At 41.4% G+C, this 26014-nt stretch overlaps 1 protein-coding gene across 2 annotated transcripts in view; it reads left to right on the top strand.

Annotated features, from left to right (window-relative positions):
* Window positions 1-25462, top strand: part of cgnl1 (cingulin-like 1) — a 30732-nt gene extending 5270 nt beyond the window's left edge. Inside the window, exons 4-19 of one of the 2 annotated variants that reach the window (XM_004067327.5) lie at window positions 1098-1203; window positions 1341-1442; window positions 2006-2142; window positions 2765-2906; window positions 3165-3377; window positions 16088-16294; window positions 16384-16488; window positions 16572-16724; window positions 16977-17147; window positions 19515-19676; window positions 19807-19896; window positions 23086-23169; window positions 23340-23464; window positions 23670-23778; window positions 23877-24040; window positions 24129-25462. In XM_004067327.5, the coding sequence (XP_004067375.1) occupies window positions 1098-1203; window positions 1341-1442; window positions 2006-2142; window positions 2765-2906; window positions 3165-3377; window positions 16088-16294; window positions 16384-16488; window positions 16572-16724; window positions 16977-17147; window positions 19515-19676; window positions 19807-19896; window positions 23086-23169; window positions 23340-23464; window positions 23670-23778; window positions 23877-24040; window positions 24129-24276 (2218 nt within the window). In that variant the 3' untranslated portion in view covers window positions 24277-25462. The remainder of the gene's footprint in view (window positions 1-1097; window positions 1204-1340; window positions 1443-2005; window positions 2143-2764; window positions 2907-3164; window positions 3378-16087; window positions 16295-16383; window positions 16489-16571; window positions 16725-16976; window positions 17148-19514; window positions 19677-19806; window positions 19897-23085; window positions 23170-23339; window positions 23465-23669; window positions 23779-23876; window positions 24041-24128) is intronic. The other variant, XM_011491359.4, reaches the window with a different exon arrangement.
* Window positions 25463-26014: the final 552 nt, after the last annotated feature.

Here is a 26014-nt window from a genome sequence, read left to right as displayed (position 1 = left end):
AAATAGATCCAGAAGATTAACTCAATACCGACCTGGCTAAACTCGCACCGGTAGATAACGATCAACTCCTTTCCAACTACTTTTTTCAGTGCCTGTGAAAAGTCAACCAATTTTTTATTATCCTTAACACAGCTGCAGCCTTTTATTTTCTTTTCCCCACGTGCTAAGTTAACTTTTGGTCTTGGAATTAAAAAGAAAATGTTTCCATTTTGGGTGAAAAAACAAAAACTTTTCTCCTAAATCTAAATTTTTAAACATTTTTAGTTACGTCCATGTTTAAATTTGATCTGTCGCATGATTGAGGCTAAACTGCTAATGTTTTATCACTAATGAAGAGGCAGTAATTAGTACAAGTACCTCACCTGTCGCACAGTCCAGTCTGACACACAAAGGTGATACATATATTTGAAGGATTGATGTAGACGAGGAATCGTCTCCCTGAAAACTGTTGACTCAACCAGCCTCATTACTTTCAATGATTTTCACCCACATTGCATCTGCAGTTTTTGCATGTGGTACAGATGGAGCCAATAGTAGAAAGAGAACAGGAAACAGCCTGGGTGTGTCGGGCCACAGGTCAGGAATCACAGGACAAAGGAGGGGAAACGCAGATGGAAGTGCAGGGGCTGAAACCGAGCAACATTCCCCGAGCCTCGCAAGACAAACATTTTCCAGCGGGGGTTATAAAGCTTTAATGAAAATCATCTGTTTGAGGAGTGGAGAGCAGCCTGGGCGGCTCGGGGTTTCTGTGACAGCTCTGAAATGTGTTCTGATACAATATGAAAGTTTATTTATTCTGTTGTTTTCACGTTTGCTTTTCTATGTTCAAGAAAATTCTGCCATCATCCTTTTGTTACAAAACCATCCGTCCATTTTTATTTTTTTTGCTGCTTATGATTATTCAAAGCCTGTTAGTAAACTCAAAAACAACAGTTTATCATCTAGAAATCAGTTTTTAAGATCACCATAGTTAGCATGTTTTAAAGAATACAAAACATTGATGTATGATGTAACAAATCAGTTTTTGATGCATATCAAGCTAAATTTGACCCGTTCTTTTCTCAGAAGACTCACGACTTTTGTTTGTGTGTCTGCAGGAGCAACGATAATGACGAAGTTACAAAAAAGAAAGTCAACCTTGTGTTTGAAAAGATACAGACATTGAAGACTCGAGCCACGGCATCAACACAAGGCAACACCAAAGTAAGTTCTTAGTGGTGCATTGTCGAGATGATCTCTAGTTGTCCACCTGAAAAACAACGTTGTGTTATAAATATTGCAACTACCAGATAATGAAAGTGTGGATACACCAACTTCAAATGTCTGCTATCTGCTGTCAGTCTGCAGACTTTGCTGCACAGACCAAAGCACTGCAGGAGCAAAACGCTGAACTGGAGAAAGAGATTACCGAACTGAAGAGGCAGCTGGAAAAGAAAATAGTGGTAACAGCAATCTAGCTGCAGCTGTGCTGCTGCTGACATTCTGTTTGTGTATGCATGCCTTTTTATTATAGAACATTTGCATGAAAATATGCTCCGACCGACTTTTCTGGAGAAAGAGCTTTAAGGGATAAAATCAACATACCTTTGAATTTAAAAAGATACATTAAGAGTGGTGTTTGGTTTTATAATAGAGCTGATAAAGATTAATACAAGTGTGCATTCATGTTAGGATATTGGAACAAAATAAATACCTTTAACTCTTGTTTCATTAAATGTTGATGTAGCTTTGAAGAAGTATAAGAAGAGATTTACTTTAAAGTTAAATCTTTGTGAGGTCATTTTTTTGGATTGTCTGAAACCAGAACTCTTGTTTTTTTTGTAATTGAGTCTTTTTAATTATCTAAAAAAAAACACAAAATCAAAAACATTTTTATTAAATGCAATCACATCTTGATATTGAAATGAAAAATTAAGTAAGCTCTCTCTTTGTAGTTTGAGTGCAGACTAATTCAACAAGAACAACAAAAAATCTCAGCATGTTGCTTTATGTATTTTACTATCAGGACAATCAGACCCAGAAAGAGGCTGGTTTAAGTCTGAAGGAGCTGCAGCAGGAGCTCCAGCGCTGCATGGAGGAGTGTGTGCAGCTGAAGGAAAAACTCGCCAAAACAGAAGCAGATCTCCGGACAACACTAGAAGAGTGAGTGCAGACAATTTCCCATTCTTTAAAAACATGCGCTGATGCTTATAATGTCTTATTTTGGGACATTTTAGTCATAGTAATCTGTGGTAAATGTTTATTTTCCATTTCTCAAGTTTTTTCACACCGATCCGAGTTGCATTGTCTAAGCAGATAAGCTCTATTTTTGTCTTTTTTTGTATGATCATATCAGTGAGTTACTTGGTTGTGGAACATGAAGTTTCCTTACTGGTCCAGAGTTTTAAAGGGCTTTTTATGAGTAAAAACTGACCAAAGTCAGAGGTGTTCTCTCTTTGAAACTTATTTATAAATGATCAAATAAAAAGTGTATATGAACTGTGAACATATATGCATTTTAGCTTTGAGCAGATGTTCTGCAAGCCAACACAGGGCTTATTGAAAGTGTCTCACATCATCTGCAGGTGTTGTCATCTGGACACTGGTTAGACATAAGCTTTCCTTCATTCAAGTCTTTAGTCTAAGCTCTGTGCTCTATGGGCTTCATGAAGGACTGAAGTTCAAGTGCTGTGAATTCAAAGTGCAGGTGTGCAGATCCAGATGGGCTTGGGTAGACTTTAAAACAGGCCTGCTCTGTGGTGTGACAGGTTGTGTGCTTGGTCAGACTTTTCCAGGTGAAAATGGAGAGGGAGCAGAACCAGACAGAGATCAGAGACCTTCAGGAGCAGCTGTCAGAGATGCACGATGAGCTCGACTCAGCAAAGAGGTCTGCTGCAGCTGATGGAGAAAAAGACGCCATTATGGCAGTAAGTGGCGTAAACCCTAAATCTAATTATCAGCACTCTGAGATGACATTTCGGAGTTAAAATTATCATGTTGATAATAATATGTCTAAACATTTACTAGCATCCTTCACAAATCTGACAAAAAGAAACACAAATCTGTTCAAGTCAATGTGAGCATGAATCAAAGGGTCAGAGCAAACCCGACTGATAAGCGGCGATTTTCCTTGATTCTTTCTCCACTAAGATAATGGGGACTACAACCGTCTCACTTTGTCACAGGACATGATGCAGCTGAAATTGGCAATGCAGGAAGTTCTCCTTGCGAAGGAGGATCAGGAGGAGCTGCTGCGGAAGCGCGAAAGGGAATTAACAGCCCTGAAGGGAGCCTTGAAGGAGGAGGTGTCTGCTCACGATCAGGAGGTGGACAACATGAAGGAGCAGTATGAAACGGAAATCAGCAGGCTGCAAAAATCTCTGGAAGAAGCCAGACAGGTAAGGTTCCCTCCAACCCCCTCCCCTGTGACGGACACACCCTCTGTCAGCACACACATAGTGGGAGATAAGTTTTTTTTTTTCTTTCATTTTATTTGTCTGATCTAAGTGAACTGTTGTTCGTAGAGGTTTGGTTGCTGCTCTGGCTATATGCTGAATTTTCTGTTTAAGCGTAGCACCCAGGTTGTTATAAATAAAGTTAATGGAGATATTAGGATCATTTGACTTGCAAATAATTAAGAATTTAAATAAAATCTATCCACTTTTATGGTGAAAGGGAGGTAAGTGTAAGATAAGAGCTCCACCATCATCGGCTGTTTGTGCTAGGGAGGTCAACAGGCTGTTTTTCGTCTGCCTGTATGACCCGTGTGTGTCCGGTCAGCCTCAAAGGGTGGAAGTTGTCCTTGTTTTTGACTTCCTCCTGACCAGGTGGGGATCTACAGCACTGTTTGGCTGGAGGAGTCAGCCGGGACATTTCCTTTTGGTGAACAAAGTTGATCAGAGTTACTGCTCCCTTGGGACTGTGTGCCGTTGGGGGCGACCTCTTGTGCTTTGTAAACACCTGGAAGGATGAAGTCATTGTTTATTTCTCTTTTGAGGTATAAAGAGTTCTCCTTCAAACGCTCTTTCCCGTCTCCTTGAGGTTATTTTCTGTTGTTGTTCAGAGCCTTTTCTTTTTGTAATTCCAAGTGGCTTCATTGTACACGTTGAGGCATGTTGGTGGTCTGGCGTTGGTTGGAACCAGCCGTCTGCGCCTTTCAGCGATCAGACCTGCGTCCCAAGTGCTGGAAAGTGGAGCACTACATTTCCCTGCATAGCAGTTAATTGCAGTGGCAGGCCATCACTAATCTAATGAGCTGCCGTTCCTCCGGCGCATCATGTCCCCTCTTCTTTCTTTGCACTAAAAAGTGGGGGTAATTGTGAGCGGCAGTCAACAATGAATGATGAGTTTGTTTCACACAATAACAGTGGCGGGGGTTGGGACATCCTGCATAAGTGGGTCAGTATGCTGTAGGAATGAAAGGGCCAGGCTGACCCCCATGAAAGGAGTTTGGGGGCCTGTTTTGTGTCTTTACTTGAAAGCTGCATTGTGTTTCGGACGGCATGAAATGTGTGGAATTCTGTTGGTTTTCCGAAATCTTCATCATCTCGTTAAACTTACTTGAAGCTTTTATTTGATTCGTGGCGATATCGGCCACCGATAATCATCTTGCTCTTTTGCAGTCTGCATGGGGTTTTGTGACCACATGTGTTTAGTATGTCAAAAATGTAGAGCAGCCCTTTCTTCCAGGGATTTTAGGGTCATATGGGGGAATGTGGACCTGTGTTTGCTTTAGCAGGGCCACTCCTCTGTTTCAGTGGTCTCATTTTGAACTGTGGAAGAGGCGCAAAACTTCTTTTTCTTTTTTTTTTTGGAGACAGTTGCAGACTTTCATTGTTTTTTAAAGACCCACTCCAATTAAAATGGTGTTTTTAATGTTTTTTTTTTCTAGTAATGGACATACAGTATATAAAGAAAAAATAAGCTTAAAATTGAGATGGTGGGAATTTCATTATTCAAATGGTTGTGAATGAGGAGCAGAGCAAAAATGCAGTGGCGTTAAGCTACCATCAATGGGCAACAAGCTCCCTGCTCTGCTCCATTCTGATGCATCCACTTACAGACAAATAGATCCATGTACGTCTGAGTTCCTCGTCTGACTCCAAACTGTCCTGTATAGCTCTAATATTGTTTGCCATTTCGTTACACGAATGTTAACTTGTGGTTGTGAGGGGCCGTAGGCTAGCGGGAGAGAGTTTCAATGGATGGATGAGGGGAGATACAGAAACTATGTCCTAGAAAACGACATAGCATAATTATAATTAAAAGACCACTGGGAACGCTTTTACAACAGATCAAAAGTCTATTGGATTGGGACTTAAATGGGTTCCCTTGTCCTTATCACAGCATTTCTTGCTCTTATGTTTCAGCTACATATGTAAGCCGCAGCGTGTTAAGAAGCCGTGCTCTTATCATACTTCCGTCTGTAACCTTAATCCCAAATGCCGTTTTTCTTTTTTGTTTTTTTTTTGGTCTTCATATCCTAACTTCACACGTGTCTCCACAGTGCCTCAGTCTCACAGCTGAGAGCGGTTCATTTTCTGGACAGAGCTGTTCTCGCCACCATCCCAAACCGCCTCTCCTCTAATCTTCCCTGTGTGTGAACTGAAGCCTCGCTGTCTGATCATCAAACTTTCGTGGCCCGGAGAAGAGTTCCCCCCTCAGGCTTCTTTTGAAAGTAAAGACTCAAGCATGAGTCTGTGTATTTGATGATAGCAGTATACTCCCGGCATAGCTTTGGGAACTGATTTACAGAGTGACTGAGAAGAAGGGGAATGAGAAACAGAAAAGTGAGCGACTAAGGGGAGAGATCGTCGGAACAGATGCGACAAAGAAGAAACCGATTATCTCTGAAGTTTTTAGCTCCAAAGCCTTCAAATAACTGTACTGATAACTTTGTGCAGTACTGGCTTTAGAATCTTCTACAAACAGAAATGAGAAATCCAACAGTTTTGACAGCTATGTGAGGGTGAACAGAGAATCCTTCATGTTTACTCCCATCCATACAAGATTTGTTTCTGTTGATGCTGAGTTGACATTAATTTAGAAGAATTCTCAACATCAGTCTGTGTTTTCTTGTGAAATTGCTCATGAGTTGTGTTTGCTTTTTACACTTCAGTAGTTATTTTTCTCCCTCTTGATGAGGTTTTGCAGACTTCTTCATCAGTTTTGAGCCTTCTGGTCTCATATCTGGTCTCACGCCTGCGGTTTGCTAGGATCTTTGTTTGAGCTGCTAGTCTTTGGACTTGAGCTGTAATGCAGGATTTGGGTGTTTCGTATTTACTCATGCATTTCTGCTCACTCTTTAGCCTTTGGCCTAGAGGCTTGAACCTACAGTTGAGCGTTTTCTGTCTGCGTTTTGGCCAGGAGGTGTTGCTTAATTAAATCGGCTCTGTTAGACTTCACAGTCAGTCTTAATTATGATAAATGAATTGCAATTGATGTCTTTATATTAAAGAAAGGACTCATTCTGTATGGGGTTTTAAATTGGAAATACTTACATTTACACAAAGTTATGTCTTCCTATTGTATTATGTGACTTTTCCACATTTTTGCTTTTCGCCGTAGAAGTTCAAAGGCTTGGATTTTCTCTTTAGCCCTGCCCTTCATGTGAATGGTGTCACATTTTCAAACACACTCCCAAAAAGATTACCGTAGTGAGCAATAATGACGGCTCATCAAGGTGTCAGGCCTATGAAGACTAAAATAAAGAGCCGTTTAAGATTCAGTCGAGTAAGATCCTAGTTTCCATGGTTTTTGGTTTTATAATTATCTTTTACTCTCACGTGTGAACAGCTGAGCTGTGGACAGAGTCTCCTTCAGAAGCCCGTATCTACTTTCCGTTTCTTAAAGGACAAGACGAGATTTGATTACTGCCAGACCAAAGAGATGCCAGTTCCACTCAGCTATCACATTTTAATTTCTTCTTCAATCGTTTCTTTCAGGCTGTGACAAGCCTACTCCCGCAGTTAACCTCAGATCTGGATATGCTTATCTTGATAAAGGAAGCTGTTGTGTTTGTTGTGTTTGTTCTTTTAGCTGGTCAGAGCTTTTTTTACTGCGACTGGAGTTTCAAAGTCTAATGATGCTGGAATCCTCAAAACTTGATTAAGAAAACCAATCGTAGTCTGCCATAAGATGAGTGTGTTTGTGTGCAGTATTGTTACCTCACTTGGTTAGAAATAATCCTTCAAATATATTTGACTGTCTTTAAAAAGTCACTATGGACTGGAGCAAATTTCAGGAAATTGTTCTATCAAAACATTTAGGATTTTAAAATCGCAGAGCACATTTTTCCATCAGACGGACAAACTTTTTTTGTTTTAAACAAATCCCAGAAGTCTTTTCAGTTGTGCAAATTGACTTTATTGACAGATACAGAAGATGTTTCGCTGCTCAGGATGAAGAACAAAGAAAAAATCAGTCGAAATTGCATTTAGTACAGTATCTTCTAAAATTTGAAAAAAAAAAACTTTCTCCTCCAAAAGTCTTGAAATCTGTATAAATATCAGTTTATTCGTTTTTTTTTAATAAAAATCTCTTGTAAAAGAGTTTTTATAAGTGCAATTGTATGACTGCAATAAATTGATGAGGTGTTTGATGAGGTAAGCCGTTTATTTTTCTTAACATTTATGACTTCTTTTGTTATATCTAAGTTCTTTATACATGTAAAATGTTATTTAAGTCCAGTTAAACACAAGGCATAAACCTTATTTTGGTCCCATTTTAACCGACTGTCCTGTGTGTTGTAATGCAAACGCACCTTTTATTAATACTTTTTAAATGTAATCCTTTTAAGTTAACAGTTACTGTATATTGATCTCTATTATGCAAATGAATGAAGATAAAGCAGTGGCCTGAACAGATCAGTTCAGAAGGTTGAAGTGTCTTGAAGTTGGATAAAAGTCTTTTTGTTTTTTTTAACTTTACCTACAATGTAGCTTGAACAGTTTTGCCCAGATTAAAGCGCAGCACACGACCTGGAGCACAAACCTCAAAGACTACACAAAGTTAGTTAATGTGCAACTTTGAACAAACAGTTTAAACACTCATGGAGACACAAGTCAAACTTCAGTGTTGTTGTCATGTTGGCACAACCTTTAGTTTGTTAGGTTCATTTTTCTTTGAAAGTCATACCTAAAATAAAAAGCCACAAGTGGTTGTATTGAGCAGCACAGTTCAACACAACTCAGTGCAGTAACAAATATGATGATCATGAATAATAATTTAAATTTTTGAGTTTGTTAGGAGCTTGGAAGAGTAAATAAAATCCCCACTGAAACATGTGTTACCGTTTCTCTAAGAAGCATAACTTAGCAGTCACTTATTTATTATCAGTGACCCAATATTTCCATAGCTAATTTTTCTTTTTTAACAAAATGCTAAAAATGTAAATGGTTGAATAATCATAAAGTCAAGTCAAGAGTAAAATGCTAAAAATGTAAATGGTTGAATAATCAGAAAGTCAAGTCAAGAGTAAGGCCCGTACACACCGGGACGAATATTCGCCAGGCGTTATTCGCCAGCGTTTTTCGCCACGTCTTTTGTGTTCACACCCAGGCGATTTTCGCTGACGGTGAGCCGAGCGAACATGCAATTTCATTCCCTGACATTAGATGGCGCTTAATGTAAAACAGAAATACTCCTGTACACAAGGTGGCGCTGCGCAACTTTACGCTTCTTAAAGTCGCTTTTCACTCAGAAGAAGAGAGCAAGTATTTACACGCTTGTCAGAATCAAACAAAGAAAACATGAATATTTCAAGCACCAGTAGCTCCAACTGGTGCTTGGTTCGGGGATGTTTTAGAATGTCCGTCATTATTGCTTCGCGGCTGTGTAGACGCTACTTGGCGTCTATCTTCTTCGCTGGTATGTGTGCTCAGCAAGGCAGTTTTGTGTTTGAGCGCCCCCAAGTTGTGTTTTACTGTAACTTCAGAAGCTCCAGACACGTGAGCAAAAGCGCCGTTCTCATTGGTCGAGTAGATTTCGACGCGACGCGTCGAAAAAAAAAAACGAACTTCTTCTTTCTCTTTCGGCTTTTCCCATCAGGGGTCGCCACAGCGAATCATCCTTTTCCACCTCACTCTATCATGAACATCTTCTACCCTAACGTTAGCCAACTTCATGTCCTCTGTTAAGACATCCATGTATCTCCTCTTTGGCCGTCCTCTTGCCCTCCTGCCAGGCAGCTCCATCTCCAACATCCTTCTACCAATATATCCACTATCCCTCCTCTGAACATGTCCAAACCATCTCAGTCTGGCTTCTCTGACTTTGTCGCTAACACAGGCAACGTGAGCCGTCCCTCTGATATACTCGTTCCTTATCCTGTCTAACCTGGTCACTCCTAAGGAGAACCTCAACATCTTCATCTCCGCTACCTCCATCTCAGCCTCTTGTCTCTGTCTCACTGCTACCGTCTCTAACCCATAGAGCAGAGCTGGTCTCACCACTGTCTTGTACACCTTTCCTTTGAGTCTTGCTGGCACTCTTCTGTCACACAACACTCCTGACACTTTCCTCCAACCGCTCCAACCTGCCTGCACTCGCCTCTTCACCTCTTTTCCACAATCCCCATCACACTGAACTGTTGACCCCAAGTACTTAAACTCCTGCACCTTCTTCACCTCAGTCCCCTGTAACCTAACGCTTCTACCTTGATCCCTCTCGTTCAGACACATGTATTCTGTCTTACTACGACTGACCTTCATACCTCTTCTTTCCAGAGCAAACCTCCACCTCTCTAGCTGTTCCTCCACCTGCTCTCTACTCTCACTGCAAATTACAATGTCATCCGCAAACATCATTGTCCAGGGAGATTCCTGTCTTACCTCGTCTGTCAGCCTGTCCATCAGCATAGCAAACAAAAAAGGACTCAAAGCTGATCCTTGGTGTAGTCCCACCTCCACCTTGAACTCCTCTGTCTGACCTACAGCAAATCTCACCACCGTCATACTTCTCTCATACATGTCCTGAACTACTCTGACATACTTCTCTGCCACTCCAGACGACCTCATACAGTACCACAGCTCCTCCCTCGGCACCCTGTCATACGCCTTCTCTAAATCTACGAACACACAATGCAGCTCCTTCTGACCTTCTCTGTACTTTTCCATCAACATTCTCAAAGCAAAAATGGCATCAGTGGTGCTCTTACGGGGCATGAAACCATACTGCTGCTCACAAATCTCCACCTTCTTCCTAAGCCTGGCTTCCACTACTCTTTCCCACAGCTTCATTGTGTGGCTCATCAACTTTATTCCTCTATAGTTGCTGCAGTTCTGCGTGTCACCCTTGTTCTTAAAGATCGGGACCAGAACGCTTCTCCTCCATTCCTCAGGCATCTTCTCACTCTCTAAAATCCTATTGAACAACCATGTTAGAAATTCCACTGCTGTCTCTCCTAGGCACTTCCATACCTCCACAGGTACGTCATCAGGACCAACGGCCTTTCCGCTCTTCATCCTTTTCAGAGCCTTCCTAACCTCATCCTTTCCAATCTCTGCTACTTCCTGCTCCACAACAACCACATCTTCCTCCCCTTCTTTCCCTGTCATTTTCCTCGTTCATCAGCTCCTCAAAATACTCCTTCCATCTTTTCTGTACACTCTCTTGGGTTGTTAGCACCTTTCCATCTCTGTCCTTAATCACCCTTATCTGTTGCACGTCCTTCCCATCTCTGTCTCTCTGTCTGGCTAGCCTGTACAAGTCCTTCTCTCCTTCCTTTGTGTCTAACCTGTCATATAGCTCATCGTAAGCTTTCTGTTTGGCCTTTGCCACCTCTCTCTTCACTCTACGCTGCGCTTCCTTGTACTCCTGTCTACCTTCCTCAGTCCTTTCTACATCCCACTTCCTTTTAGCCAACCTCTTCCTCTGGACGCATTCCTGTACTTCCTCATTCCACCACCAAGTCTCTTTACCGTCTTTCCTCTTTCCAGATGACACACCTAGCACCTTCCTACCTGTTTCCCTGATAATCTCTGCTGTAGTTTCCCAGTCCTCTGGAAGCTCATCCTGACCACCCAGGACCTGCCTCAACTTCTGCCTAAATTCCTCACAAGTTTCTTCATTCTGTAGCTTCCACCACTTGGTCTTCTTTTCTGTTTTCCCTCTCTTCTTCTTCCTGACCTCCAGAGTCATCTTACACACCACCATGCGGTGCTGTCTGGCTACACTCTCTCCTACCACCACTTTGCAGTCATTAACCTCTCTCAAATGACCTCGTCTACATAGGATGTAGTCCACCTGAGTACTCCTACCTCCACTTCTGTATGTCACTCTATGTTCCTCTCTCTTCTGGAAGTAAGTGTTGACTACAGCCATTTCCATCCTCTTCGCAAAGTCCACCACCATCTGTCCCTCCAGATTCCTTTCCTTCACACCAAACCTGCCCATCACCTCCTCATCACCTCTGTTGCCCTCACCAACATGCCCATTAAAGTCTGCTCCAATAACAACTCTCTCTCCTCTGGGAAAACTCTCTATGACCTCATCCAACTCACTCCAGAATCTCTCCTTCACTTCTAACTCACAGCCAACCTGTGGCGCATACCCACTGACTACATTCACCATCACCCCTTCAATTTCTAACTTTAGGCTCATCATCCTGTCTGAGACTCTTTTCACCTCTAGAACACTGTTTACGAACTCCCCCTTCAGAATCACACCTACCCCGTTTCTCTTCCTATCAGCACCATGATAGAACAGTTTGTATCCTCCTCCAATACTACGTGCCTTGCTGCCCTTCCACCTTGTCTCCTGCACACACAGTACATCTACCTTCCTTCTCTCCATCATGTCTGCCAGCTCTCTGCCTTTCCCTGTCATTGTGCCAACGTTAAGAGTCCCTATTCTCAAACCTATGTTCCTGCCTTTTCCCTTCTCTCTCTGGTCACGGACCCTTCTGCCTCCCCTCTTTCTTCCACCAACAGTAGTCAAATTTCCACCGACACCCTGTAGGTTAACAGCATCGGTGGCGGTCGTTGTTAACCCGGGCCTCGACCGATCCGGTATGTCTAAAGTGTTGTGGATGATTCGCATGGTTATTTTGGCAATTTTTACGCCGGATGCCCTTCCTGACGCAACCCTCTCTATTTATCCGGGCTTGGGACCGGCACAGAAGTTACTGGCTTGCAACCCCTGTGGCTAGATTAGAAAAAAAAAAACGAACCCGAGGCGGTTTTTTTTTTTGACGCTTTAACGCCTGGCGTTTTTTCGCGTCGGTGTGCACACTCTCATTGGGGCCCTTTGTTTAGTCACGAGGCGTTAAACGTCGGCGAAAATCGCCGGCGAAATTCGTCCCGGTGTGAACAGGCCTTTAAAAGGTTCATACTGCTGCATCCCTTCTCTTCCGGCCTCATTCACAGTGTGGGAAGTGGGACAAACACACAAACAAGAATCTGGGCTGGATTTTCTGTTCAGAGAGTTGTTGAAAATAGAGCACAGACACAATCCTGTCAGTCTGAAAACTTTATACTTCTAGAAAAAATTTGAAACCCCTATGCTCTCACTCTTTTGGTAAACGTGTTTGTTCTTAGTGTGTCTCTCATATAACTTACCGGTAAATGTTTGTAGACTGAGCTCGGATTGGCTGTTTTATGTTGAGTCATTTGGCTTTAAAAACTGCCCCCTTCAGAAATATGTCAAAATGTTTACCCCATTGGCAGATTTTCTTTAAAAAACCTATAAAAAATCTATCACTTGGGTAAAAACAAAAAAGTTTTACCAAGAATTTTTATTTTAGATAAAAATTCTAGTCACTAAGACGTTTTCTCCTAAACTAAAATGTATTTGCTATTCATTAAGATTTTCTTCCAAAACAGAAAGTACTTTTTAAAAAAAGGAAGGGTCTTTTTACTTTCTTAAGATTTAGCTTTTTTTCATCTATATTTATTAATTTTTTAACACATTGACAAAACTTAACGGAATGTTTGACCCATGTATACAAAGATGAAATTCACGTACAAGGTGTCGTATTCAAAAAAAACTCAACAAGTTTCAGTATTAAGCAAGGTATACATTTGAAACCAAAACACAAATGCTCTTTTAATAATTGTGGCGATATCCAGTCCAGTACTTGTTATGAAAGGTTCCTATGCCGTTGTGATTTGGAAGGAATGTTCTCAGAGATCAAATTCAGATGAAAATGCAGAAAGTCAGCATTCTAAAAAGTTGTCTATCATGTTTACCATGAATAACAGGATCAACCAAGCCCAATAATAAATACAGACGATCACTTCCAGACCAATGGTGTTCCAAAAGTGCAGAACTTTTGAACAGACCAGTAATGGTGTGTAAGAGTACCAATCTCAGTCCTGCATTTCAAACACAACGGCAGGTTTATATTTTTGGCTTTGATGGGGAGAAATGTGAGCTCTGTGCAGAATCATCAGCTGAGTCGCTTTGACTCTGTTACAAGCACTCTGTGTTTGCACATCGCATCAAGAATTTTCCCAGTCTTCATCAGTAATCTCAAAACCAAGTTCCCTCTCCCACACCTTCAACTGTCATGTGTTTGCATTATGTCCTTTAAGAACAGTTGGCTGAGTCACTTCATTTGTATATCACTTCTCATCAACACGCTGTCCAACGCAAAGTGCTTGACATAAAACACGTATGTAAACATTAGTTGAAACAATAAAAGTCACAAGACATGTTAGATTTAAAGCAACAACAATAAAAGACAGGCATAAAAAGAAAGGAAAGGTTGTGAAGAGGCACTGCATAGAAAAAAAGACAGACAAGGTAAAAACAAATGATAAACCATAAAATACCTAAAATAAATAAACACATAAGTTAATTTAATGAGTTATTAAAAGCTGTGACGAGTCTTTAATTTACATTTAAAAATCTCCACAGAAGCAGACACTCAGGTAAGTTATTCCACAAATGAGGACTGCGATACTGAAAGGAGGCCTCGCCCTGAGTCCTTGTTCTCATAGTGGGTAGAGATAAGATCTGAGGGTCTTGTGGGGATCTTTTCTACCAGGACTTGCTGGCTTGGTCGGTGGTTGTTGCCGCGATTGTCGCCCTTGCTGGGACAGCTGGAGTTTAACATTGCAGGGTCACGGCTGTGTAGAGAACCCCATTGCTGTCCCGGTCTGGGTGGGCACTGTGGCGATGTTCCTACGGCAGAGCGGGTCCCTGGTAAGAAGAGATTCCCGAATAGTGTTTCCTCACAGCAGAGCCAAGCCTTAGGTTTCTTTTAAAAGTTACTTTTATAAGTATTCGTTGAGTGTGGGGTCATGGGTCGTATTTGTTAATGGAGGGGAATGGAAAGGGTGAAGGGTGGGCTGGGTTTTTATTGTAATATTGTGTATGTTTTTTGTTTTAAATGTAAAGCGCTTCTAGTTGTGCAAGGCATGAGAAGTGCTTTTTTATTTATAAAGTTTTATTTGATTTGATTTAATTTGTTTTGAGAGCTATGGAGGGTTTGTAAGGACTGAGGAGATCTGTTGGGTAGGAAGGTCCAAATCCATTTGGAAGTTTAAAAACTAGAAGGAGAATCTTAAATTATTTTGATGACGGTTCGCGAAAACCCAGTTCAGTTTCACAGATGTTTGGATCTTCAAAATTGTTTCAAATGTCATTATTTCTTACACTGGCTCATTTCCTTACTATTGTAAGGGTGTGTTATTTTGTACATTTTGTAAAAGACTCACATTAAGTTCAAATTGTTCAAAGTTTTTTGTCAAACTTTACAACAATAAGTCTAAATTTAAAACCAGTCATCAGATCAGCTGATCTGGAGTCTATTGAATAAAATATTAAAGTATTTATGGTAGTAGTTCATGTAAAGTTATGAAGCTTCTTTTGTAAAAACTTCTGTTCCCTTTTTTCCCCTTATCTTATTTATTCTCAGATGGTTGGACAGTTTTAAAGTAAACCATGCAGTCTCTTTACTTTTCAGTAATAATTGTCTTTCTTCTGCTGAGGGTGGCTTTGTGGTGACACCTGAAACAGGTCTGACTGGCTTGCAGGTGCTGAAACAGGGAAGCACTAATCCTGTTTTGTGCAGGAAGTGTTTTTGTTTACTCCCAATGACAAGATCATGAACACTACAAAATAAAAGCTTAAAGATGCATCACAAAAAAATATTATTGGGTGGGGAAAAATTGTTATTAGTTTTTGGCTAAAAACATGTTTTTAGCCAATAATAGTAATGGTAATAAATTTAAAATAGTAATAGTAATAATTTTAAAGAAACTAACCTTTAAAAATTTTAGATAAACTTTTACTTGAGTAAGAAGCCAGACTGTGATGGGCAGTTTGTTTTCTACACCAACTCTATGACATTTTCCATAATTCCTTGTGTGGTGCTGGAGATTATTTCTAAAGTGCATTTGCAGACCTCTCCCTGTGAATCAGTGTCAAAGGAATCCAGTAGGACGCTTTTTTCTGGAGGAATTTCGTACAGCTTCTGAGTCTCTGTTGGTGAGCTCCAAACCAGTTCTTAGCAGCTCTGTTTGTTTTGATCCCCGGGTGAGTTACAACTCAGTGGCTGTACAGCAGAAGGGTGTGTTCCTTCATGCTTTTGTGCATAAACCCATGCAGTGACACAACTAGACATAAACAATGTTTGTGACGCCTAACAGAGGATGACATGTGAAGAGACTGAAACTTGTCAATGAATTCTGTACGTTTTTTTCTTTCATTTTGAGTTTCAGGTTTGGGCTGAATTGTTGTGAAAGACATTAATTGTGTTTTCTGTGCCATCATTGTGTTTAGTTACAAACTTGCAAAACTTGTTGTCTGACATTCCTCTTCTGTGCTTAAAGAAAATCTCTTTTCTAGACAAATCCTGTTGCTCGCTGACTGTGTTACAGCAGTGTCACAACTGTGGCCTGTTGTTTAGACTCAGTGGGTCTTTTATCAGCACATCTTAATAAGAGATCGGATTAAGGCGCTTTAAATTGTGGTTTCCGACATGTGAGAGAAAAACGGGTGGCCATTTGTGTTCTGTGTCCGCCACAATAAAGAGAAATCGAGCCGTACAAATGGCTTTTGTTGTGTCGGGCAATTGAGATGCTCCGTCACACATTATTGTTCCACTTTCAGTTCGACTCCTGCCTGCTTTAGCTGAATCTGTGCTCCGTCTTCTGACCTACAGAGCAGTTCGGCTTTGCTCCGCGAGAAGACGGAAGTGGAGGCAGCCAAGGGCGCAGCGGAGGGACAAACAGAGCGTCTTAACCAAGAAACCGAACAACTGCACCAGCGAGCACACGAGCTGGAAAATGAAGTGGCCAAGCTCAACCAAATCCTCGACGAGGCCAAGCTGCAGGAGAGCCAGCTTCGGGACAAAGCTGGTCGGCTGGAAGTGAGTGGTCAAGAGCTGACACTTTTAAGGATTCTCTCTGCTGCAAAAGTATATTTTTGGCATTTCACGATTTAATTTCTGCAAAACAGAAAGAAAAGAAGCAAATGGAGGAGTCGCTCAATGAAATAAAGGAGCAAGAGGAGGAGATGTCACGTGCCAACCGGGCTCTGACGCTGCGACTCGAAGACGTCCAGGTCAAATATATAATCCGTTAACCTGCTCTGCGCTTTATGTAGATCACATTTAGAGCCTTTTTGTGTTTACTTTTTGTTTATAGAGGAACTTGTCCAAACTGAACAGCGAGCACAAAGAACTGGAGGAAAGGCTGCAGGAGGAGAGGTCTCAGAAGGAGCAGTTCAAGAGCATGAAGAACAACATCGAGGATGAGAGGAAGCTGCTGGACCGCACTGTAGAGAAACTTCAGAGGGAGGCAAGGAGACTTGACTAAGTGTTTTTGCCAATACGTTCTTCATTGAATATTTCTTTTTAAGTAGGCTTAAATCTGCAGATTTTTTAGTATTATTTTTTAAAATTGATGAATCAAAATTGTGATGATTCACTTTTTTTGAATAAGGCACACTAATTTAAAGCCAGAACATTTTATTGCTGAAGGATGAGTAAAGTTCTCCCAACTCAAACGTGCATGTGTTTCATCACCACCCTTTCCTTCTTTTACCCGCAGATGAGTGACATTGTGGAGGCATCACAGTCGTCTACGAGAGAGCTGCAGGAACAGATAGATATTTATAAAGAGAAGAATCGCAGAGAGCTGACTGAGCTGCAGAGGCTTCTAAGGGAACGCGACGAAGAGCTGGACAAATACAAGCAGGCCACCAAGGCCCTGGAAGCAGAGGTAAAGATCTCTGCCGGTTCAGTGAAACGCCGCACAGACCGGAGTGCTGACGCTGCCTTCTGGGTGAGATGGGGGTTAGATGGAGGCCATCATTAGTCAGACCAGCCGGGCTCTCCCATGCAGGACTACATTGTTCTGACTCGACTAGTTGAGGCCCTCCTTCACCACCCCGCCTCCTTTCAGGGAGTGAGGTTATCACTTTGGTATTTCTGCTCCCTGCTGCCCTTTTAAACCCAAAACAAAGTATTCAAGTGAAGCACTGTAGCCAAGTCATGCAAAACGTTTTATCTTTTATTTCAGCTGTTTAACTGATATTTAAGAATAGAAGAGATATGTGCTGCTTTGCTTTGCTTTGTTTGAAGGCTGCAGCACCACAATCGTGATACGTGATACTTGACTTGTGACCCAGCTGTATTATTCCTAGTTAAGAGGTTTATCCATGTCAGCGAATATGGATATTTTGACAATTGGTAAATAATGTGCCAGAGAAAAGTTATGTACTGCTTTATTTAGACATCAAACATTTCCAGAGAGAGCTTAGGAAGCAATCTTAATGACCCACTCCGATTATTTTTTTTATCTCTTTTCAAAGTATTCCCAGTGGTCTTTTAATTATGATTATGCCGTTTTTTGTCAAAATCAAAAATCTGTGTCATTTAGTTTCTATCACATAGTTTCTGTAAAGCAGCAGGAGTTTGTTAGAAATTTGCCTCTGAATTGTGGGATGGTACTGTTGGTGTGGAGTAAGCCCGTCCCCATTTTCCATCATGCATCTGTTTACACTCTCTCCCACTAGCTTACTGCCCCTCACCACCCTGACGCACCATTACTGGTGCAACAAAAAGGGCGAGCAATAGTGGAGCTATCCAGCCGTAGAGTTTCGAGCCAGATGTCAGCTCAGGCCAGAAAAACAAAAACCTTAATAAATCTATTTGTCTACATGTGGATAAATCAGAATGTTGCAGAGCAGGGAGCTGCTATGTCACAGCTACGAGCTTTTTCCAACACCATTTTTTCACCTGCTCCTGATTCACAACGATTTGAATCAAGAAATACTCAGAAATTCCATTTTAAGCTGAATTTTCTTTAAATGTGTCCTCAATAATGAGAAAAATGCTACAAGAACATGTTAAAAACAGCAAGAGCACGATGTTCAGTGGAGTGGGTCTTTAAGGGTGAGCTCACACAAAAGGTGCGTCAGGACAGTGAGATGTAATGTTGCCACAGCAGTAATTGGCATGTGAGAGATCAGTGGTTTCTGAGCTCCTGCTTCAGCGGTCATCTATACCACAGAGGCTTCACAACTAAGACCGACACTGCTATCCCACAGGCAGTCACATTTCTTCTGACAGCACAGGAGGTCAAATATAAAGGCAGGCTTGCCACTAAAGGAGGAACCTATTTAAACCTATTTTTTCTTTTTTCCTCAAATGATGTTTTTTACCTCGTCAAATGATCTGCCACTCTCATCAACTTCTTTGTGTTCCTGATTTGGCTGTTACTCTGTGTCCTGCAATGGAAAGTAAGGTTCAGTTGTCAGGAAGAAGTCAGGATCCAGGTTCTTCCTTCTTTCCTGTCCAATCCCCTGCTGATTCCCTGTATCTTTGCCCAGCCGCTGCACAGGAAGAGGATGATGTCGTCGTTCTGTTATCAGTGTTGTTAAAGCTGCGGTTGGTCGTGCACATCCTCCTCCTCCTCCTCCTCGGTTACCTCCCTTCTGGACTCAGAACCGGTCAAGGAGCTTTTTAGATCTTCTGTGTTTGTCTGTTCATGGAAACTTGGTTCATCACCACCAAACTTCCGTTGCAGCAAAAGTATTTGTTGTGGGTCAAAAACGAGAGCAGCAGATGAATTTTCTGTCTTTCCCCGATGCCCTAGGGATGATTTTCCAGCTGCAGGGGTCACTGCTCATGAAGAAAAACACTAGCAGTGCTGGATTCATTAGTCACCCAGGGAACCATGCAATTATTTACCCTAGCAGGAACAAAATTGCTCCTCATTGCTGTAACAGTCACACTTAATAATGACACAGTTTACAGTATGATTATTAAAGAAGCTCCAATTTAAAAGGGAAAACAGAAATACTGTATAATAAGTTACTTTTCTAGATTTTTTTTAAGGAATGTCCTGATGTATTAACATTTAATCTACTTCCCTTTTTACATGAATTTATTGTAGTATGTAACAGAAAACTTAACTCATAATAGACAGGTTACAGACCTGAGGGGAAAACGGTTGGCTTGATAGATGGTGCTGGACATGTAGACTGGAAGATACGCAGCAAAAACCCTATTTTTAAGTTGTTTTTCCTGATGCTGAATTATGATCAAATGCCATTTCATTGGGCATGAATTAATTTTGTTTCAGTTGTCACTTCGAGACGAGGACCTGAAGCAGAGCGAGAAGGAACAAGAAGAAGCTTTGCTCAGGCAGAAGATGCTGGAGGAAAAATGTCATGATCTGGAGGTGCAAATCGACAAAAACAACCAAGCTAAGGATGAAAAAGCCAGACAAATCAAACTCATGGAGGTACACAATGCTGACCTTCAGTAAACCTGGAGGATTTACTCAGGCGTGACATTATTGCTTGAGAAGACGGGATAAGAAGGCACTTTTGCAGGTTAAAGATACCAACAGGTGCAAATCTTTTGTTCTGCAGGAGAGGATCGCTCAGATGGAGGATGATCTTGAAGAAGAGCGTCAAAGTGGAGATCAGCTGATGAACAGGATAGACAGAGGAAGAGAACAGGTACACACTCTCAACACATTTTCATTATGAGTGCTCATGGTGTGACCCGCCTCACACAGAAATGTCTTTGTTCCATCCTAATCTGTAAATGATATCTAGATCTCTTGTTGCTTCATCTTCCACCTCTAACATCATGACCAGTGTCCCTCACATCTCACCAAAAAAACCCTCCATGTAACAATTTCAGGTTGATGCCAACACTTATTGTGTAGACTGATGCCTGTGCGTGTGTGCGCACTCAGGAGACTTCTGCAGGTTTATTGATTCGTAAGATGACCTTTCATAATCATCCTGCGTTAGGGCTCGGATAACTGAGTCTGAGCTCAGTTATCCAGTGTTTTTCATGCATCAGTCACAACAAGATCTGTCCTAATGCTCATCCAGAGCCAAGTCCTGTAAAGCTGCCAAAAATCCCTGGTTTTCAGTGTGTCCAGTTCATTTGGAAGTTGCAGTTGTAACTTTAGCTGAGGAGCAGACAAGTTCTGGTGTATGTACTGTTCCTGTGTGCTAAAGCTGCTGACAGAGATAAGATAAGATTTGTGTGTCTTTAGACTCCCAGTTTTTTCCCAGCAAAGATCTTGCCTATCAGAGGGAGTATTAGAGCTCTAGTTTTTCTTTCCTAACATGACCCATTGTTACTGCGGTTAATTATGAGATCAGACGACAGCTTTGCTATGGGCTCCACTCAGTCTGGAACAAATGAGCTGAAGGTTGGAGCAACATTTAGCAAAAGTATGTAGCCTGAAATTGTCTTTAAATGCTTTCCCTTAAGAAATACCCTGGCATGGAGGAGAGGGCGGTATTGTGACATAGTGGCATTGGTTCATTGGTTGTCAAGGCAACGCTTGAGCTTTGTGCAGGCAGAGTGGAGAAGTGCTACTAGTGAGTGTGCGTGTGTGTGCGCAGATCCCTTGCGGGTGTGTGCTTGTGCGTGCGGGCTAATGTGCGTTGGGGTGGGGCGGGGCGGCGGGGGGGTGTATGGTTATGGGGTGGCGGGGCTGCTGTGCAGGCAGCAGGAAGAACACCTGCGTCTCTCCTGGCACCAGGTGCTCCTCTCCTGTCTAAATGAGAGTAATCTCCCCTCTCCTCTCCTGCCGTCTCTCACAAAGCAGATTAGTTTCGCTGCATGTTCCAGTCTGCTGATTCAGCTCCCTCAAGCACTGTGCTGGCTGCACCAGTTATAGGGGCCATCGTTCATCAGAGCACCCCACTGTCACCCACTAATTGGCATAAAATATCACCAATTCTAAGCTCCTTTCTCAGAGAAAGAACCATCACTGCTGTATCGATTAGTTTCACAGAGCAGTCACTCTGCTGCAGTCAGGTCTCTCTGAGGGACTTCAGTGAAAGCTGATGACACCTGATCTTTTTTTTTTTTTATAAAAGTTTGTTTTCTTTTAAAGTTTTAGATGAAAAGGCCTTTAACTCCGTTCAATTTAAACCTTGGATTCAGTTATCTTTGCCAACACGTCTGTAGACTTGCCTTCAAGCACATCCTTTATACTACTAAATTTTTCTCAGCCTAATTTTTTGGGGAAAAAATATCCAACAGGTTGTAGTTTTTTGTGGTTTTGCAGATTTATCTCCAAGCACTTCAGACACATTAAGTAATGATTTGATAATCAGTTATAATAGTAGATCCCTGACAACAGAGTGACCTCTGGCAACACTTTACTGCCCCAATCTTCTGCATAGCTTTGCTGTTAAAAAAAAAACATTTGAAATTCCCTTTTTAGAGAAAAACTTTAAAGATTCACGCCAATCATCTTTTGATCTATGGTAAAATTGTTCCCAGTGGTCTTTTAATTATGATTATGCCGTTTTTAGACAAAATTTTAAAAACGATGTAAATTTCTAGGACATTGTTTCTGCCACCCTGCGACAGACTGGCGACCTGTCCAGGGTGGCCCCTGCCTTCACCCGCAAGTGGCTGGGATAGGCTCCAGCAGCTACGTGACCCCGGAAGGGACAAAACTGATTAGAAGATGAGTGAATGAATGGTTTCTGCAGAGTGACAGGAGCTTGTGGCCCACTGATAATAGTATGTATGAATCAACTACATCTTTTTCCACCAGCATTTTTTTTTCGTCTGCTCTTTATTCACAACGATTTTAATAAAGAAATACCGGTACTCAGAAATGCAAATTTAAGCTTAATTTTCTATATTTATGCCTCCATCTTCAGAAAAACCACTACAAGAACATGTTAAAAATACAGAAGCAAGAAAATGTAATGGATAAAAGAAAGGTTCATTACTAATTCTGGAACAGTGTTGTCAGGGCAAAATAGTGCCAGCTTTTTTGTTAACTACCACAAAAAAGTGGTGACTGCAGCATCGAGTGACTCAAATTGCACTGAAACAGGAGTTCAAGTCATTCTGACAATCGAAAACTTTCAAATCAATTTTTTCACAAAACAAAGTTACGTTTTCACCAAAATGACTTGACTAAACTGGGTGACGGGCAGGTGAGCTTCATTTATGAGAATCTTTTTGATCATTTACCATGCCTCCCATGGGACTCTTGCTGCCGAGTGTGAAGCATTTGAGGAGCAGGGTAAATCCACTGAGCTGGATTTACCTGCATTTATTATCTGCAGGTTGTGCAGCAATTTTCCCTTTTCCTTTAAACTGGTGCCTTCCAAAACGTACGCACCATTTATACAGGTCTGTTATTATTTAACTTTCTATGAGAGGCTTTGCTTTGCTTGACCTCTCAACAGAGCAGCTGCCCCTCCTGAAGTTCTCACTGAAACAGGGGTGTCGTTTTAGCCCCAATGTGGTCAAAGGAGGCAGCCCAAGTTTAATCGTCGCTGCTTTTGTGCTGCAGAAGATGAAGTCAAAACCAGATTGAATCTTGTTGACAGATATGAATTCATCACATGCTCACTTTATCTGCACAACACACAAGTGTTGCTCTCTACAAACCTGTTTCACTGAGACTGAGCCTGACCGGCAACACGAGCGGGGGAATGCAGTCAAGCAAGAAAAGCTAGCTCAGTAATTAACCGCAGCGCTTCAAGCATTAACTCCTGTGTTGTTTTAGCAGCTTGTCTCACTGACTGCAGTGTGTGTGTGTGGGGGTGGGGTGGGGTGGGGTGGGGGGGTGGGGGTCAGATGGTGTCTGAGCATAATTGTTGTCAAAGCGTGTGGGACTGTAGCGGTGACGGTGTCTGGACTCGGGTTGACAGGTGGAGCAGATGAGAAGTGAACTCCTGCAGGAGAGGGCTAGCAGACAGGACCTGGAGTGTGACAAGATGGCTCTGGAGAGACAGGTACACACTCACCTGTCCTGAAACTACCAGCTACACACACCGTTCATTTCATTTTCATCAATTTAATTTGATCGTACCCATTCCTTCATCAGGTTCATTGTTGTTTACGCTCACTCATCGTTACGGCCCAAAGAGACATTTTTGAAGCTTCTGATTTACCTTTTCTGTAGAACAAGGACCTGAAGGCCAGAGTGGCTCATCTAGAAAACTCCCAGAAGTCCAACAAAGACGGTTTGGTGCCCCAGCTGGAGACTCGCGTCCAAGAGTTGGAGGAGAGGCTGGAGGGAGAGGAAAGGTGAGATCCAGTCTCTGTAGCAGGGAAGAAGGATGTTGGGGTCACAGTGGCAAAAGAGGAAAGTTTTAAATGAAAACTCTCAGCAGACTCGTGGATGTTAGAAGTCCTACTTTACTTTGATGCCTTTAGAAACCCCAAATATGAAAAATTGTTTGCCAATCTGGCAGTGGACTGGATTTAATGTGTGGACCTGCCTGCATTTCAGGGAGCGAGCCAACCTGCAGCTGGCCAACCGCAAGCTGGAGAGAAAAGTGAAGGAGATGATAATGCAACTTGATGAGGAGCATCTGACAATGCAGGATCAGAAAGACCAAGTATGTAGCAAAGTGTCCTCTGTGTCTCAAATGTGTTCAACGCCATCCTAAATACAATTCTGAGCAAATAACTGGATTTACCTCAATGTTTTTTGTAGTTGAATCTGCGTCTAAAAGCCCTGAAGAGGCAGATGGACGAGGCTGAAGAGGAGATCGACCGTCTGGAGCACGGCAAGAAGAAGCTGCAGAGAGACCTGGACGAGCAGCAGGAGGCCAACGAGCACCTCCAGAGCCAGCTGAAAGCTCTGCAGAATGAAATGAGGTAAACCTGTCATTCATCTGCCTGCTGTGAAAGGCAAATTCCAGATTTTTACAGTGTTCTGGTCCTAACACTTTCATCTTGGCTCCAGGCGCAAGACCGCCGCTGCTCCGCTACTCAACAGCCTAGATGAAGATGATGACGATGACGTCAGCACTGATGGGGAGACGTACTTCAGCTCATCGTCCAGCTACAAGCGCTCGAATCCGAAAAGCATGCAGGCAACTTTTACCATTTAGAGAACCTGGGAGGTAGAGGATCAGGCTTCTTTCACCTCTGGACCAAACTGGACATTTAACAGTCTGTGATGTTACACCCAAATGTCTGTAAATACTGGTTGATGTTTTATGACATATTGATATTTTTATAAACTTGTTGAACCCCACCCTCCTTCATGGGGGGGGGGGGGGGGTATATTATTGCCTGGATTTAAAGTCGATGTGCAAATATTCACTCAGTATTATTTCAGCCATTTCTTAAACAATGAAGGAAATCAGTTTTTTTTAATTCAGAAAAAAAATACATTTTCTAATTTTTCTCATTTGACCAAACTAATTATCAATGCCTTTTATTTTCTGCTATCCAATAAAAAAAACCTGTTCATATTCATAATTGTTTTATCTACAGAAAAAGAATTTGTGATTACTCTATAAAGCTGCATAACCAGTACTGCCTTACTACACACTAACTTGTTTTTTATGCCTATTAAACTACATAAAATGTTCAAATACTACTGTTTTGAAATTACCCATTTTCACTAAATATATTTACTTTTTTTATTACTGAATAATTCTCCAATCAAAATGTATGAAGTGAATGTTGTTTGGATGTTTAATTTATTCAACAGTGAGTTTGCAAACTCTTGGCTCAGTGATTTTTTTTTTTTGTAGAGAGCAAAAGGAGCGACTTTGTACACACTACTCCTGTTTTGATACTGTGTTATATAAACCTTTGTTCAGTTTGATTGCATGATGTCCATTTGTCCCGTGTGTCTTAACTCATCAGGTCTCTTGTATTATCAGAGGTCACAGTATTACATTCATGTCTTCTGGTAAAGATTGGGATTTGGCTCTATTGCAAGCAAAATTGTAAACGTTGAAATGATTTCTCTGTTTTCTATTTTTTTAAATCTCCTGCTGTGTCTTTGTAAGGTCAGTGTTGTGTTGATACTGGACATGGAAGGACCTTCTATTGTGTAAATGTGTCCAAATGTGTTACACAAACGAGCCTTACACTTGATCAGAGATGTTTTTTTATGTAAATGGAAACAAATTGACAATCAATGTTGTGTTACTTTCTCCTTTCTTCTGTTTCTGCACTCAAAGTGTTTGGAGGTCTTTGAAGAAAGAGGGAGGTTTTGTCTGTGGACACAACTGTATGCTTAAAAATTCTGTGAAGATGAAAATAAAGTTATTCCGAAATGCATTGACAATTATTTCTTAATTACAAAATGAGTTGGTGTTTAAAAGAATTGTAAAGTTGTATGTGTTTGGCCTTCAGTGGAGGTAGACTAGATGTCCTTAAGGCAAACTGAAAAATGATGTCTTACATTTGTCACTCATACTGTGAAATATAGTCAAAGATGATTAAAGTAAACTGATGTGACTAAAGGAGGCTTTTAAAAAAGAAATCTAAATGTAAGTAAAAAAAAGTCTCATTTTGTCTTTTTTTAATAGTTTAATATTTTGTGCTTTTAGAAAAGAAAATACATTTTTTATTCTGTGCATTTAATTTAAGTGTGTGTACATATTTGACCTGTTTTATTACATTGGCTCAGTTCTGCATATCAGCCTCAAGACAACCTTTTTCTCCAAGAGGTCAGTTGACTAACTGTTCTGACAGAAGATTGATCGAAATTCAAATGCCTTAATGACTGATAAAGGAGCTTTTGGTGGAACAGGGTTGTTTATTTGTTACAATTCATTAAGATTTAACATAAAGCTTGTTTTACATTGAGATATTAATACCTTCAAAAAT

Source organism: Oryzias latipes, chromosome 3 (assembly GCF_053564925.1).
Source record: "Oryzias latipes strain Hd-rR chromosome 3, Olatipes_Hd-rR_3.1".
Lineage (NCBI taxonomy): Eukaryota > Metazoa > Chordata > Actinopteri > Beloniformes > Adrianichthyidae > Oryzias > Oryzias latipes.
The sequence above is the reverse complement of the archived record's forward strand: the minus strand, read 5'-3'. Positions and strand labels throughout refer to the sequence as shown.